This window comes from Notamacropus eugenii, chromosome 3 (genome assembly GCF_028372415.1).
Source record: "Notamacropus eugenii isolate mMacEug1 chromosome 3, mMacEug1.pri_v2, whole genome shotgun sequence".
Taxonomy (NCBI): Eukaryota; Metazoa; Chordata; class Mammalia; order Diprotodontia; family Macropodidae; genus Notamacropus; species Notamacropus eugenii.
In genome coordinates this window covers 21,644,110-21,661,059 of record NC_092874.1, presented here as the reverse complement: position 1 = coordinate 21,661,059, position 16,950 = coordinate 21,644,110, and the positions used below count along the sequence as shown (strand labels likewise).

Sequence of the window (16,950 nt, the reverse complement as noted above, 5' to 3'; positions counted from 1 at the left end):
TGCCTTCAGCTGTGAAATCATGGGGACTCCCCATCTGTAAGGCCCCTTCAGACTCTCCCACTCTGTGAATCAGAGTCACCCAGAGACTGTGCCCAGAGACCTGCCAAAGCCACTGACCTGAGCCATCAAACGATCTCCATAGCTTCAGAAGTCACTTTGAAATAATGCTTATAACCACAAAGGTCTCTGTTTGAGAAAGTGAAGCCTCTGTGAATTTCCCTTGGCATTCTATCTTCATTGTGTTTAGTTTCAAGAAAAATAATCTTGTTCTGTCCACGTACAGGTATCTTCCTTAGCAATGAGTTTTAACTTCTTGAACACAACAGTGAAAATATACAGCTGTCACGTACACTGTGCAAATGAGGGGTCCCTGAGAAGCAGTAGGCAGAGCAGCTAGAGAACAGGTCTTGGAAGGGCCAAGACCTGAATTCAAGGCCTGCCTCTAACATGTCCTTGCTGGGTGACCCTGATGGAACTTCTTGGGACCCCACGAAGTTGGAGAATGTTAGGTGGGGTAGTTTCCTATACCAATGAAACCACAGATTTGGAATTCCTCTTCCCCACCAAAGGATCAACCCACAGTAATGAATTGTAGCCATTTCACGGTGGCTGAACTTAGGGGATTGTGCAGATCAGAAAGAGCCTTAGTGATCCATTCTACACATTTCATCAGTTAAAAATCCCAGGGTCCTTAGGGGAGAAATGATTTTCCCAGAGTCATCATGCAGGTCTTCAAAAGGAGAGCTGGGATTGAAATTCATGTCCCCAGTTCCAAATCCAGCATTCTTCTACTTAGTCATACTATTTCCTTCCATTGCCTTACATTTCATCAAATTGTTGTCTCATTTAATAAATGAGGAAATATTTGTAAAGTGCTTAGCACCTAGTGGGTGCCTAATAAATGCTTGTCCTTCTTTCCCCTTTAAAAATGCATGATTTGAATCAGCTGGAATGAGATTCCAGTCAAGCCACATGACCAGCCAGCTGTTTAGAGTTAGGAAGGGTTCCTATATTTAAGACTTTTCAATGGATACATTTTCAAGGAGTAGGTAAAACTGACCTGGCTTTGTTTTGAGGTAAATGTTCGGGTTTTGTAGGTAAGTCATGGCCCAGAATTAAAACACTTCTAATTAAAGCATTTATACAAACTGGGTTCAATCTTGACACCTTCTTTCAAAATTCTTTTTTGGTTCCTGCCCCCACCCAGGATTTCTCCTGGGAATATCCAGATTTGACTTAGTCTCCCAAAAAAAGGAAATTGGCTCAGCTCCCAGCAGAGCCCTCAAGCCATCAGAACATCCAAGGCAGGACACACTTCTACTTAATTCTACAAAAACAAATACGTAATTCGTCTGAACCCAGGTTCCATCAGTAAACCTCCATTTCCCCCTATGGTGAGGATCAGCCTTCTCTAGAAACCTCACCATCTTCCCTGTATGGTCCTCCACACTTCAGTACTGCCTCCAGACCCTATACCTATAGAGGAAAGAATGAAGGATGACTGAGGAGTCAACTAACCCTCACTTTTGGGGGAGCCCTGCTTCCCAATAATCTCTCTTCCAGCCTGCCCTCCTGCCCTATGCACAAAAGGGAGTGTACTTGGAAGAATTCCAAAGTTAACTCTTGTCTCAGAAATGCACAGTCCATATGATTCACAAGTCAATCGGTCAGTAAACATTTCTTAAGTGCCTACTGTTGGTTAGGCACTGTGCCAGAAACTGGAGATACAGTGAAAGGTAAAGTAGGGTCCCTGGTCTCAGCCTCCTGGTTAGCTCACCCATCTTTTGACTCTCTACCTTGCTGGGCTCTCAACTGATCCAGGAACTCCTCTCTGTCCAGATTTGATCCAGAATTCCTTACTATGTCCAGCCATTGCCATCTCTCTGTGGCTATATGGTTCCCCTACCTTTTTCCCCCAGTGGGCATTGGGGTGGAAAAAAGTATTTTTTAAAAACCAAACCCAAGGGTATAAATTAGATTTATGAATTGTCTTGAATTAGTCATAGTGTAGTGTAGTATCACGAGTTCCAGATAACCAGGACAAGGCAAGAAACTCATGTTTCCAAGGAAACATAAATGTTGAAGGGCCAATCAAATATGGCAAGACCCAGGACAATGTCAGGGCCCATCTCTCATAGAGAGAGGCCATGAGTTTTGTGTCACTGCTGATAGTAGCTATGGAGTCTTCTTATTATGTTCTGTACATCCAGCAGCTGTAGAATCAGATTTTCATATGCATTATGTTTTCCTAGAAAGGGAAATTGTTCTACTGAAGTAGTTTGTACATATGACTACCACTTGAATGTGCCAATAAGAATAGATTAAAATTGCACCACACAGAAGTCAGGGAAGATGTTCAGAAACCCCAGGTGAACTCCTGGTGGGCAGTTACTGAGATGCTCCAAAGATTCTTGTTGGTTCAGCAGTGACTTGCCAAATGTCTGGTTTCCTGATGGAGAAGAGCAGTGATTATATAGTTAAAGAAGAAGCTCAGGAATGACGTGACCATGAGAAAGGACATAATCACTTTCATCTGCATTGGAAGTATTTTAAAGGCAAAGCACAGGAAATTAATTTGTAAGTTTCTTCCTTTTAAGTTATCCCAAACCATATTTTATTCTTCTTTAAATAAGAATCATATGGCCGTAATTGTAGCTGTCTCATAAGAGCCATGTAGACATTGTCTTTTGTTTCCATCACCAGAGGATGGTAATTTTTTGAGGGAGGTGGATCAGTATCTTTGCTTTCTGATTTCTCCTTTGAATATGAACATGAACAGTTCAGTGAAAGCTTTCTTCTCCCTGATATTGTGACTGACCCTTGATTTCACTCAGTTCCTTGGAAGCTTTTAAAAAATGGGAGAAGCACCCAGTTAGTTTTATCATCTGCTGTCATCTCTGTCCTCAGACACCTAACACAGACACTCTTCAGTCCATCCTTCTCAACCTGCCAAAATCCAAGCTGCCTTCAATACAGGGAATGTCATTGCACAGTGGGAAAGACTAAAAATTAAGAATCAGAGGATCTAGATTTGAATTTTAGCTTTACCTACTATTTGTGTGGCCTTAGGCAAGTTAATTCACCTCCCCGGGACTCCGACTTGTTGACCTCCAATGTCCCTTCCAGCTCTAAGTCTTTGGTCTCATAATCCTAAAAGACTTCCAAAGCCAATCATTGAGATTGGCAGGTAAAGCTGATTTTATTCTTATTCTCTAAGAGGAATTAAAAAAAAATAACAAACCCTAACACCATAACAAACATTATTATTATTATATTATGTTGTTTTAAATTTGCTCTAGCAAATAGCGTATAGTATGATGTCATAAATAGAGAATTGCAGATGAGCATTCAGATCTTGCCTTTGAACATCCTGGCTATGTGGCCCAGTACAAATCTTTCCATTTCTCAATGACATAGGCAGCTCTCTGAGACACTCAGTTACAGGTGAGTGTCTTCTCTGAAACCCAGGCAGGAATTGATGCAAGGAATGTGGACACTAGCAGCTCCTTCCAGGGAACCCCCAAACAGAATGCAGCAGAAAGTGCAGTAGCATCAGGAAGTGGGGCAACATCGACGTCTAGGACAAGAGGCCCTTGGAAGATGCGCTAGAAAATTATTATCTGGTAAATGAATTATTTGATGCCAATAATTCCATGTTATAAATTGCAAAAACTGTATGTCTTTCTTTTAACAAGGTTGTAGATACTTTGTCTTGGGAGAGCCTTCTGATCACAACTAGGCAGCTCTAAGGAAATCTATTTCTTTGGGAGCTGTGACCCAGACCCCTGGGTTCTAGTTATGGTCCCCCCACCCCCAACTAACCATATGACTGAAGACAAGTTACCTACAACCAAGTTCTCAAATGGCCTGTTTCCTTATCCCTAGAATGAGAACACTGGATCAGATGGCCCCTCGGCTTACTCGCTGCTCTGACACTCCATGTTTCTGTGGGGGACTCAGTGGCTTCTGACCTCTAGCCTATATACCCTACTTCATTAACGAGATGCTTATGCAAGATTCTGGAATAAAAATGTAGCCTGAAAGTAGGTTAAGATGACAGCACAATTCTGCTGTTAGAGCAGACTTTAAATTTCTTACTGTGACCTCAATACTGTTAGTAGATTTTTCCAATGCCTTTAAAAATGTGTAAATAATTACATTACCATAGTTTGCACCTTTCATCCAAGGAACGCAAAGTACTTTCCAAATATATTAGGCACATACTAGGTGACAAGTGATGTTCCTGGACAAAATGAAGGATCATGAGACAGTCACTCTGGCAAAAGCAGAAATAAACAGTTGGCTCATATGCCTTTCTTGGACTTCAAAAAATAAATCCAACCTTAGGAATTGTAAGTGTGTTAAGAAACTCCACTGCACTGCTGTGTTTGGTCCCTCACCCCTAGCTTCCCCAAAGCTCCAGACTTCTAAATTTTGCCTCATCTACACTGGCTTAGCCAGGAGGCCCAGAAATGGTTTTTGAAATGATGGCACTATGGTCAAAATAAGGAGTAGCTTTATTACAACTCTTGGAAGCTATTGAAGTGAGCAGCCAGCAGACCCCATAAAAGTCACTATTTGAAAAGGACCAACCAGGATCAGTCAGTGAGTGTGAATACAGCCTAACGCCAGTGAAGGCCTTTGATGCTTGCTTAAATCCATTCCACCCAAAAAGCTCCCTGCACTGCATATACTAGAGCCACACTTCAGAAGGTGACTGTGGTTGGGTCACGTTTAGTCGCTTTATAAATGCAGCAATATGACCACATGAAAACACTTTGCCCCCAATAAAAATCTCACTAAGGAATAAAACATTTTTTTTTTAAATCACATATCTAGAAGAAAAATATTATAATTTCCTGTTAAATTGTAATTCAAATAACATTTTTCCGGTGCAAACAATGCTAGATTAATCATTAGATTCAGAATCAAAAGACCTAGGTGCAAATTTTGCTTCTGTCGCTTAATAGCTGTGTGATCTTAGGCAAATCCTCTACCTGCTCTGGGCTTCAGTTCTTTTTTTTTTTAATTTTTATTGTGCTTTGCTTGATGTGTGTTGAGTTTTATGGATACCGGTGCAGCACTGGCTATCTTTTGTAATTCCTCACCCCAATCCTTTGACTCCAAATCCAGTATCCTTTCTACAACACCACAAAAGCTCATATACTTGTTCTATAGACCATTCTCGTCAAGATGTAGAATTAGAAAGCTGGCAAATGATTGCTGACAAAGTCTTTTGCCTTTTGGGTGGTGATAATTATGTTGTGATCCTTTCTATTCTTTCAGAATATTTCCCACTTTGAAGCATGTTGACAATGAATACGTGTGTTGCCTCCATCACCTCCATCATGGTCATAAGCATTATCCTTATATCTTTACTTTGATCTCTACATAGAGATAGTAGTGTCCAACTTGGCAGTTCTGCCATGACTGAAGATGAGAATAGATCATTCTGACAGCCTGAGTGGCTCTGTTCCATTCCACATCTGTTTGTTGATTAGGCCAGTTTTGTCTGTGTTCTTAGGAGGATGGGGCCTAGATGCAACACCAGACTTGCTGCTGGTTTGCCTTTCATTTCTATGAGGTGGTCCATCCCACTATCTGGACACTTTCCAAATGCCCCTATTCTCTGAGCCTGGCACTTGGCTGCCAAAGAGACAAGAGTTCAGTGTCTGAGGCTGACTCTTTGATTGTTGGCCTTCTCATTTGGGGTAGCTGTTTTTTTGTTTTTTTTTTAAATTAATTAAATTTATTTATTTAACTTTTAACATTCATTTTCACAAAATTTTGGGTTACAAATTTTCTCCCCTTTTGTCCCCTCCCCCCCCAAACACCAAGCATTCTAATTGCCCCTATGACCAATCTGCTCTCTCTTCTATCATCCCTCTCTGCCCTTGTCTCCGTCTTCTCTTTTGTCCTGTAGGGCCAGATAGCTTTCTATACCCCTTTACCTGTATTTCTTATTTCCTAGTGGCAAGAACATTATTCGACAGTTGATCCTAACACTTTGAGTTCCAACTTCTTTACCTCCCTCCCTCTCCACCCCTTCCCTTTGGAAGGCAAGCAATTCAATATAGGCCAAATCTGTGTAGTTTTGCAAATGACTTCCATAATAGTTGTGTTGTATAGGACTGACTATATTTCCCTCCATCCTATCCTGTCCCCCATTACTTCTATTCTCTTTTGATCCTATCCTTCCCCATGAGTGTCGACCTCGAATTGCACTCTCCTCCCCATGCCCTCCCTTCTATCATCCCCCCCACCCTGCTTGTCCCCTTATCCCCCACTTTCCTGTATTGTGAGATAGGTTTTCCTACCAAAATGAGTGTGCATTTTATTCTTTCCTTTAGTGGAATGTGATGAGAGTAGACTTCATGTTTTTCCCTTACCTCCCCTCTTTATCCCTCCACTAATGGGTCTTTTGCTTGCCTCTTTTATGAGAGATAATTTGCCCCATTCAATTTCTCCCTTTCTCCTCCCAATATATTTCTCTCTCACTGCTTGATTTCATTTTTTTTTTTAAGATATGATCCCATCCTCTTCAATTCACTCTGTGCACTCTGTCTCTATGTATGTGTGCGTGTGTGCATGTGTATGTGTGTACCCAGTACCCAGATACTGAAATGTTTCAAGAGTTACAAATATTGTCTTTCCATGTAGGAATGTAAACAGTTCAGCTTTAGTAAGTCCCTTATGACTTCTCTTTGCTGTTCACCTTTTCATGCTTCTCTTCATTCTTGTGTTTGAAAGTCAAATTTTCTTTTCAGCTCTGGTCTTTTCATCAAGAATACTTGAAAATCCTCTATTTCATTGAAAGACCAATTTTTCCCCTGAAGTATTATAATCAGTTTTGCTGGGTAGGTGATTCTTGGTTTTAGTCCTAGTTCCTTTGACTTCTGGAATATCCTATTTCATGCCCTTTGATCCCTTAATGTAGAGGCTGCTAGATCTTGTGTTATCCTGATTGTATTTCCACAATACTTGAATTGTTTCTTTCTAGCTGCTTGCATTATTTTCTCCTTGACCTGGGAACTCTGGAATTTGGCCACGATGTTCCTAGGAGTTTCTCTTTTTGGATCTCTTTCAGGCGGTGTTCTGTGGATTCCTTGAATATTTATTTTGCCCTCTGGTTCTAGAATCTCAGGGCAGTTTTCCTTGATAATTTCATGAAAGATGATGTCTAGGCTCTTCTTTTGATCATGGCTTTCAGGTAGTCCCATAATTTTTAAATTGTCTCTCCTGGATCTATTTTCCAATGTTGTTTTTCCAATGAGATATTTCACATTATCTTCCATTTTTCCATTCTTCTCTGTTTGTTCTGTGATTTCTTGGTTTTGCATAAAGTCATTAGCCTCCATCTGTGCCATTCTAATTTTGAAAGAACTATTTTCTTCAGTGAGCTTTTGAATCTCCTTTTCCATTTGGCTAATTCTGCTTTTGAAAGCATTCTTCTCCTCATTGGCTTTTTGAACCTCTTTTGCCAATTGAGTTAGGCTAGTTTTCAAGGTGTTATTTTCTTCAACATTTTTTTGGTTCTCCTTTAGCAGGGAGCTGATCTGCTTTTCATGCTTTTCTTTCATCTCTCTCATTTCTCTTCCCAGTTTTTCCTCTACCTCTCTAACTTGATTTTCAAAATTCTTTTTGAGCTCTTCCATGGCCTGAGCCCATTGGGTGGGCTGGGACACAGAAGCCTTGATTTCTGTGTCTTTGCCTGATGGTAAGCATTGTTCTTCCTCATCAGAAAGGAAGGGAGGAAATGCCTGTTCACCAAGAAAGTAGCCTTCTATAGTCTTATTTCTTTTCTCTTTTCTGGGCATTTTCCCAGCCAGTGACTTGACCTCTGAATATTCTCCTCACACCCACCTCCCCTCCTGGTCCTCCCAGCCAGCGTTTGGGGTCTGAGATTCAAATGCTGCTTCCAGCCTTAGGGCTTTTGGCGGGGTCAGGGCTGCTATTCAGTCTGAGATTAAATTCGGGTGGTCAGGGCAGGGCCATCTCTCAGGCTCAGTTCCCTCAGGGGGTTTATGCACAGACCTTCCACAATGGATCCAGGCTCCTGCCCCCTTGGGGAGCCCCTCCTCTCAGCTTCTACCTCACGGGGGGGGGGGGGGGGGGGGGAGCCTGAGTTATGGGGGCACCCCACTCCCCTCTCAACCTGCCAAAGAGACTCTCTCACCGACCCCCCGTCACCTGTGGGTGGAGGGACTTGTGTGGCTGCTGGAGATCCCGTCCCTGAAGCCTGCTCGGATCTGTATCTCTCGGTGCCGTGGCCGCGGCAGGTCTGGGCTGGGCTCCGTCTGCAGCGCGACGGACCTTTTGCGAGAGGTTTGCAGGTCCCTCTGTGGGTGGAGGGACCCGCGTGGCCGCTGGAGATCCCGTCCCTGAAGCCCGCTCGGATCTTTTCCTCTCGGTGCCGCGGCTGCGGCAGGGCTGCACTCAGCTCCCAGTCCCGGCGCCCAGTCCGCAGCGCGAAGGACCCCCCGCGAGAGGTTTGCAGGTCTCTCCGGAACAGAAATCTCCCTCGCTCCAATATTCCATGGCCTCTGGGTGCAGAATTCACCGTGAGTTACTTCCTGTAGCCGTTCTATGGGTTGTGGGTTCAGAGCTATGTGTATGTGCGTCTTTCTACTCCGCCATCTTGGCTCCGCCAGGGTAGCTGTTTTATGCCATTTAATGTTCTCTGTGAAATGGTGACCCTGCCCCCATTTCTTATAGCTTATAGGATCTTAGATGTAGAGTCTGAAGGAACTTGAAAGGCCACCCAGTCCCCCCATTCATTTTAGAGACAAATTGAGAGGTTTAGGGAGTTGGCCGAGTCACAGGGTAGGAAGGGTTTTGAACTCACATCTCCTCTGATGCCAAATCCAAATGAAAGTTGAAATAGTTGACCTCGGCTTTAAAAAACCAATTATCAAGGTGGGTCACTGAGCATCAGAATACTCAGATTCATTAAGATGGAGGTTTGAGCTTGGATTGAAAGAACCTGACACATGTTCTTCCTAGAATTTCTGTTCTTCATCCCCTGATTGGCATCCCAGCTTCAGAGTGCAGTGGGTTTGGAGTTTTGGAAGGGCAGACCAGAGCAGAGCTGAGCAGAGGAGAGGAGAGGAACTGGGCAGTAAAAAGGGCCAAGGTCTCCCAGTGCATCCTGGGTCCTCTCCAGTCATCCTCATGAATATCTGGTCACTAGATTCAGATGGCTCTGGAGGAGAGGTGAGGCTGGTGACCTGCACAGTCCTCTCTCACTCAAAACAAAGTCAAGTCATCATTCTCTGATGGCATGGTCTTCTTCAGCAACGAAGGACGAACATAGTTCTTCATCCCCTGGAACAGATATTGCAATTGTTTGTTTGATTTCACTTTTAGGGAGCCCTGTTAGGTGAGGTGACCAGGCATCCCATGAAATGCTATTTCTGGTTGCCTTTCCACGTAGGATCTACTCTCCTCTCTGAGGAAAACCTACGAGCTGCCCTGCATGGAGATATTGGCGATTATGGTGATTATGGCATCTGGTTTCCATGATGATAACAATGGCAATAACGTGACCGCATCCTTAGGACCTCTGGCACATCAGCTCCCTGTTTTATGAACAAAGCTCTCACATTAAGAGTACTTATATTCAATAGAAGAATTGAAAATTATTAATAGCTATACAAAAGCATGTTCCAAGGCACTGTAAGAAGAGAAATACAAATTAAAATAACTGCAAGGTTTTGCTTCCCACCCAGTCAACTGGCAAAGTTGATAAAGTGAATAATTGATGTAAGGAGAGTCATGGAGAGTTAAGAGTACTAATGCATTGTTGGTGGAGCTGTGAATTGGTACAATTTTTCTAAAAAGTCATTTCAAATTATAAAAACAAAGTGATTAACATGGACATAGGCTTTGACCAGAAATTCCAGGGAGGTCATTGACCAAAAGAAAGGCATCATACGCCTGAGTATTTATAGCAGCACATTTTGTGATAGCAAAGAATTAGAAGCAAAGTGGATAAACCCTTTAAATGACAAATGCTTGTGGTATGTGAAGTTAATGGAATATATTATTGTGTTGCAAGGAATCATCAGCCTGATGAAGACAGAAAACACAGAAAGACTTACCAGTGAATTGATGCAAAGGGAAGGGTGCTGAGCCAGAAAAAGTCAAAACAGAGGCCGTCCCAGCGCAGATGAACAGGAACAAGCACATTGTGAAATCATAATCAATGAGCCTGTCCCCAAGAAAGAGAGATGGGGCGGACACCTCCCTCTACTGCTTTGTAGAGATCAGGGTCCATGGGGTGGGATGGTGCGTGGAAGGTCTGGTTTTTTCCCATGTGCTGATTGGTTTTTCAGGATTTTTTTTCTTATTCATCTTTTCCTTTTTCAAAACAACTCCTGGTTTTAACATAATTGTGACTCCTAGCACTTTGGGCACTATCATGCTGCCACTTTTCCAGAGTGGAAGTAGGCCCCCTAAAGACCATGGTCTTTAGGTCATAGGACAATTCATCAGATGGGGATCTCCAAAATGCAGGGACTCCAGGCCTTTTTTGGTATCTCCAGCATTTAGCACAATGCCTGGCACTTAGTAGGTGCTTAATAAATGCTTGTCGTCTTGTTTTCTTACCGGAGGAGTGCAGGATGATTTGAAGGGAGAGAGCCTGGGAGCAAAGAGCTTTGAAGAACTTTTTACAGCAGAGTAAGCCTTGTTGTAAGGAATAAAGAGGAAGGAAGTGGCAGAAGAATTAACAGCTGGCTGGGGTCTCCTGGTTTTGCAGTTATGTGGACACCGAGACCCAGGTCTCCTAACCAAGAATAAATAGGTTTGGGTAAACTGATTGGCTGTGGAAGGAACTGGAGGCAGCCAAGAGGCCTGCAAGGATCTGAACTTAGAGAGTGGGCACAGGTGTGTGGCATTGACCCAGACCCAGTTGGGATGGGGAGCCAGTGCCAGGCAGATGGTGAGCTCAGGTTGGAATGCTTTTCTTCCGGGTGTCATGACCTCAAGACATCCTTCACTAACTCTGCTTGGGCTCATGGAAGTCCCTGTTCGTACAGCAAACCCTACAGGATTCCACCCTAGATTTGAAAAATTGACTCTCACTGGTTACCTGTGCTGATCATGGAAGTCAACCATCAGTTTTCTGTGGGTCCTGGTATATTTCTGACACCGAAAGCTTTCTCTCTCTAACCTACGTATCCTTTCCATTGTTAACATGCCATTCAGACATGTTCTACTTCTGAGCATCGACTTCCCTTGGATCTTTGGTCAAGTTAACAATTCTCCCTATGAGATCATAACACCCACACCCACACCCCTGGGACTAACTCTTGCCTAATCTTAGATTCTGGAGTACCTAGGTCAATGCATTGCACACATTAGTGCTTAATAACTATTTGTTGAATTGAATCCTGCAAAGTTTTTATGTAACCTTCAACACTGATTTAAAGCAGCCTTGATTACTTTATAACTGTGAAAGGTCATTACTCTAAGGATGGATTGTTTCCTCAACCCTCTTTTCTATAGGCTGTCTCCCACTCTGCTCATTATGTACTTAGGAAGGAATGTCTACAGATTCAGACTGAACGGAAGCCTGGCATTTGTGGCATTCTCTTCCGAACAGGCTCAAGTGAGTCCTGGGATCTCAGAAAACTGAGATTTCAAATTAAGTACATTTAGCTTTCTTAATATCTGATGTTGCCAAATCAATGACATTTGTCTCAGTAGTAGGTGTAGAAAGGTCAAGTGCTTGTTTTCCCTGTGCAGGATACTCTGACGCCTTCTCCTTTCCCAGCTTTTAAAATGGTTTGAGTTCAGCAGCCCCTGAGCAGGCCTGGTTGCTCCTGCTTCTTCTGGGAAGATAACAGAGGCCCTGTGGGGTGCTTTTACGTTAGTTTCATAACTACAGTACATTTTCATATGTTTATGTAAAAGCATCTTTTTATTCACAGCAGGCAGTTTTTAAAAGACTCAGCAAAGTACAAGCAACTTGAAATTCTGGACTAGAATAAAGCGTGCCCTTCTTGGAAGTGTCCGTGAAGCAAGGCCCCCGGCCCTCCAACAGGCAGGGGCTTGTGGGCCTTTCTGTCAGTCCCTATGTGTTTCAGTCCCCTTTGTTGAAATTGTTTCTAAACTCAGTCCCTTTTCCTGCCATGGCAAATTGAATATGCAAAGGTAATTAATGTTTCTTTTAGTCAGGACATTACAACGCCCCAAAGTCAGGATTTTGAATTTAATTTTTCGTTGTAGTGTTGAAGTGTGTGACTGTGGATGGTAAGTGATTGGACTGTACTGCCCCAAAGATGTATCATATTATTGGAAACTCTGGGTCCAGCAGTTGAATCTTTAGTGTTCCCACTGTGACCACAGAAATCCTTACAGATGTGATCATTTGGCTATACTCTCAAATTGTATTAACCTTTGCGATTCTGGCCCAGTATATTGGGCATAGCAGGCACTATGTAAATGTTTGTTAAGGATGTTTGACATCCAAGTTCCTATTTTCCTCCTTTGCAGGGAGAGGAAAATTTGTTGCATTTCTTAAACCCATTGGTCACTTTTTAGACATCTCTACCCCCTTACACTCCTGCCATTGTGGAGCTCAGTCCTGAGATCTGTAGCCGTTGTTGGGATGGCAGATTATCCCAGCATCTTCAAGAGCTGGTTGTGTGGCGACTAGCTAAAAATGTTCCACGGCAAGCCTGGGTGGAGAGTCTGTGACAGCCTTCACAGTCATAAATCTACCAGGGACTACTTTGACTTTAGTGGCAGAATTAATGATTTCTGTGTATACATTAGCAATTGAACCTGTGTTCTCACTGGTCAGAGGAACCCCCCAACCCCCACCCCCACCAAAGCAGGGAAGGGCATTCCATTGTTTGCAGTGTCTAAGCTTAGAGGGTTTTTTGGAGCACCAAGAGAGGCAGGGACTCGGCTGGGTATGGAGGAAATGTTCTGAATGAGGAGCCTGAGGAGCTGGGTGTGAATTCCAACTTTGCTGCTTTCTGCTCTGGTCACCATCCGCAGAGCTAAGCTTCTTCAGCTGTACAAGGAAGAGGCTGGATGGGACGGTCTCCTAGGCCCCTTTATCTGGGATCCATATGCCCCCCCTCCCCCAAATTTAGCTATGCTACAAATGAATCCACCATGGAATTAAACCATTTCACAAGTTAGAAATTCTGCTGAAGGAATCTCTGTTACTTAATGTCTGGATTTGGAAAGTGTAAGTGCTCCCTTCTCAATTATTGCGAGATTAATAATGAAAGTCTTGAAAAGTATTTTATACATCAGGGAAACCATTTTCTCTCATTGTGAAATACATGGAAATAGAAACTCTGAACTGTTAACGATTGGGTCTGTTGGGTGGGAGAGTTCATTACAATGTATCTTATTCTAATTGTTATTTCCTTCCCTAGAAACCAAAACTGCTGTTAGGAGAGATCAGTCACAGTACAGGTCTTTCTCTTTCTCCTTGACTTGTAGAAGAGTTGATGATACTTTTTTCATTTTTACTTGTTAGGACAATTAGGCTACCCTGCCTAAAAAGATGAAGGGAAATGAAGAGCTTGCTTCCTCTAAAATATGTATAGACCCAGGATATGTCACTGCTCTAAAAAAAAAACACCAGTCAGATCTTGTTGAACTTTATTGACATGAGCTGGTCTATAACTTTGTCAACCAGAAAAAAAAAAGGAAATGGTTGGGCTTCATCTGTTTGAGGTTATGTTACTTGCCCAGGGTCTTCCCGACTCCAGGTCTGGTGTTCTATGCACTGTGGTGCCCTCTGAGGAAGCCATGTGATCTTTGTGATCATTGTTTCCTTTTCTAGATGTTCCCTAGTGATCCCTTTAAAATTGCATTCTAGGAGGCCGTACAGAAAGACAGACACACCAACAAAGTGGTGAAGTTGTGAACTAGTCCAGCCATTTTGGAAAGCAAATTGAAATTATGCTAAGAAGGCAACATTGTAGCCAGAGCCAGACTGATTTCTGGACCACAAAAGATGTAACAACATGATCTGCCTAAGCTGATTTCTTGGATACAGGTTCGACCTTTTTTCATATGTTTCATGGGGACAGAGAACTTAGAAGGACCTGGCTCCTGCTGAAAGAGAATTCTTTCACTCACTAAATGTGCATTCATTAAGCACTCATTGTGTACTGTGAGGTGCTGGGGAGACAGACTGGCAAGGAAAGGGGCAGCAGGATATGGAGAGATGAGGAAAATCCTCTCATCCGAGGTGAAAGGAGGGCATATGCAGCACTGCAGGGATGAGAGTGAGAGGTAGAGTACTGCCTGGACTCCCAATGGAGGCATCCATGAACCATGGCTGTAGAACACGGGTCAAGTCAGCATGCATTTATTTATATCATGACACAACCAAAACTTTCATGCATGTAGGAGAAAGAGGGGAAACGTGACCAGAAGCAGGGTGTGATGGGTGCCTATCCACCTCAGGGCACTCTGTGTTTGCCAGCACTCTCAAATGACCAAGGAAAGGAAGGAGCATTAAATTCAAACAGCTGAACTTGTGGTTGAGCTGAAGGAGGGATTTCTTGCCAAGCAGGGCGACAGAGAGCTGAGGCTGACTGCCGAGCCCAGTTGGAGGGGCTGTGTCCCACTGAGACAGTGGGGAGTTCTCTCTCTCAGGTAGTTTACACTGACCCGCCTCTTAGTTCTCCTGAGGGTCTTTCCCACACTCAGATCCCGAACTTAACCTCTGAGCTGCACGTAGAACAGAGCAGATTTGTGGGCCACTGTGGCCCCAGCCTCACATCTCTTCCATCTTCTGGTTCTACCCTTCTTGACCTGAAGCTCACTTGCATTCTGAATGATTCCTCAAACAGATGTGGGGATAACCAAGGCAGTGCAGAGGGGACCTCTTCACCCAAGGGATCAGACCTTAGTATCACTCTGCCCCCAGGCCTTCCCCAGAGTCCCCTGTACTCTTTCACTGACAAGATCCATGGAGTAACTAATGCAGGGTAAGTTTGGGCATCTTGACTTCCCTTCATTTGGGTGCATCCCTTTCCCCCTTTTCCCTTTGTCTTTTCTGTGTTAAGATTTTTTCATGCCTTCTTGGACCTGCATTCCTCCATGGGCTTTTAGCATCGTCCCCATTTGCAGTTTCAGTTCTTGGCCAGCAATCGTCCTACTTTCTCCACTAACAGTAACAGTGCGCTTTATTCAGTGCCTGATGTGTGCTCAGCACTATGCTAAGTACTTTACAGATAGGATCTCATTTGATCCTCACAATAACCCTCGGAGGCAGGTGCTGTTATGATCCCCATTTTACGAATGAGGAAACTGAGGCCAGCAGAGGGGAGGGGCAGTGCCCAGAGTCACAAAAGAAGTATCTAAGTCTGGATTTGAACTTAGGTCTTCCTGACTCCAGGCTCAGTGCTCTGTGCTCTGCAGAGCCCCCAGCTGCCTCATACATACCTATATAATCTCCCCAGTTTCTCTCTTCAGAAATTCTGTGTCAGCCCAGCAGCTGGACTGGGCTGGGCCCACACTGCCTCCTTCAGTTTTCTTTTGCTTCTGACTCTTTTTGGGAGGTGCCAGTGCTGAACGCCCAGTGTGGTCTTTCCTCTTCGTGGCCATCTCAGGCTGTCTGATCCCACTGGGGGGGGTTGGGAAAACATAACAATGGATAATTTTATGGTCCTAGCAGGTGAAGTAAAAATGGAGTAGATCCTGCTACTGAGTGATTCAGCCTTCCAGCTAACTTAACTCGCCGTCTTTAGTTATTAAATGAATAGGCCATCTCTCTCTACTCATGGACACAAACCAACCTGATAGGATTTCACATTTTTTGACACTGATGGCCTGGCTGGTGGGGGAGCCTTCCACCAAGGTCAGGGCACAGGTTTGAAGGCTATGATCATCCCAGTCCTCTGGGGGGCTTTCCCTGGAGACATAAGAAAAGAAGATGAGAATGAGCAAGATTCACAGACCTCGGTGCAGGACCAGGAAGGCTTTGGGAGTTGGAAGTGGGGCTTTCCATAGGCCTGGAGCCATTCTGTTCTCCCGCCGGTGAGGGTTGGTGAAGCTTGTGGTCACCACAAGAACTGAGGGGAGAGCTAGCATCCTAATCATATTCTGAACTGCTCAAGACAGTGGGGTGTGGGCTGGGTCAAGCTGGGAGCAAGTTGTCTATGAGCTCTGTCTGTCAGACACTACTGAGGACCTTCTGTCTTCATGTGCCCTGACCCACACCACCTTCTATTTCTGCTGCTTTTTCTGACTCTGACACTTGTATCATCAGCTCAGGCTTCCTCAGGCTCTTTCCCTGGTGAGAGACAGGTGCAGAAACAGGTGAAAAGAGTTAGGGATGGGTCTGTTTTTAATTCCTCCTTTAGTTCTCTCCTCGTTCCTGACTGGTATTTTCCCTTCCCCAGACTCTGTGAGCCTGTGGGTTTCATTTCTCCTGAACTATTTCATCTGGCTAATGAAGAAAATTTAAGAGGAATCACTTTCTCTTCCTCATGACTTTAAGGCCTAGCCCAGCTTGGTTTCACGTTGCCTGCATCAGTCAGACAGCTTGGCTGAGGGAGAATTCCTGTTGGTTAATTAAATCTGAACATCACTGGAGCTGCAGGGAAGAAATGGTTAGCAATAGAGCCAGCACATCCTTTGCAAGGGATTTTTGGAGGGCCTAGGACTTCACCTTGCAGCTTCCCCTGAACTCCAAACAAATAGGGAGGCTTGTCTTTTCTTGCATGGTTCCCTGTTAGATTTTAAACCTTCTGTTTGTTTGCAGCTGGAGTGTCAATTTTCCCATGTTCCAAACACCATCATGATGGCCACCCTCCACAGAGAGGCACCATTAGAGAGAGCAGTCCAGGTGCTCCTGCCAACTTTGTTCCACCAGGCAGTTCATTTACATTGATTTGATTAGGTCCCAGACAAAGAGAAAAAGAAAAATCTGGAGTTGATTCCAAAATTGAACACCATCTTCTCCTTTTG

At 43.9% G+C, this 16,950-nt stretch overlaps 1 protein-coding gene across 6 annotated transcripts in view; it reads left to right on the top strand.

Annotated features, from left to right (window-relative positions):
* The window catches only part of ANO10 (anoctamin 10), a 219,101-nt gene that overhangs the window by 155,545 nt on the left and 46,606 nt on the right, over positions 1 to 16,950 (top strand). For 3 of the 6 annotated variants that reach the window (XM_072651081.1, XM_072651083.1, XM_072651082.1), the window contains exon 13: positions 3,469 to 3,623. The exons of the other annotated variants lie outside the window; for them this stretch is intronic. In XM_072651081.1, the coding sequence (XP_072507182.1) occupies positions 3,469 to 3,609 (141 nt within the window). In that variant the 3' untranslated portion in view covers positions 3,610 to 3,623. The remainder of the gene's footprint in view (positions 1 to 3,468; positions 3,624 to 16,950) is intronic. 6 annotated transcript variants of the gene reach the window in all.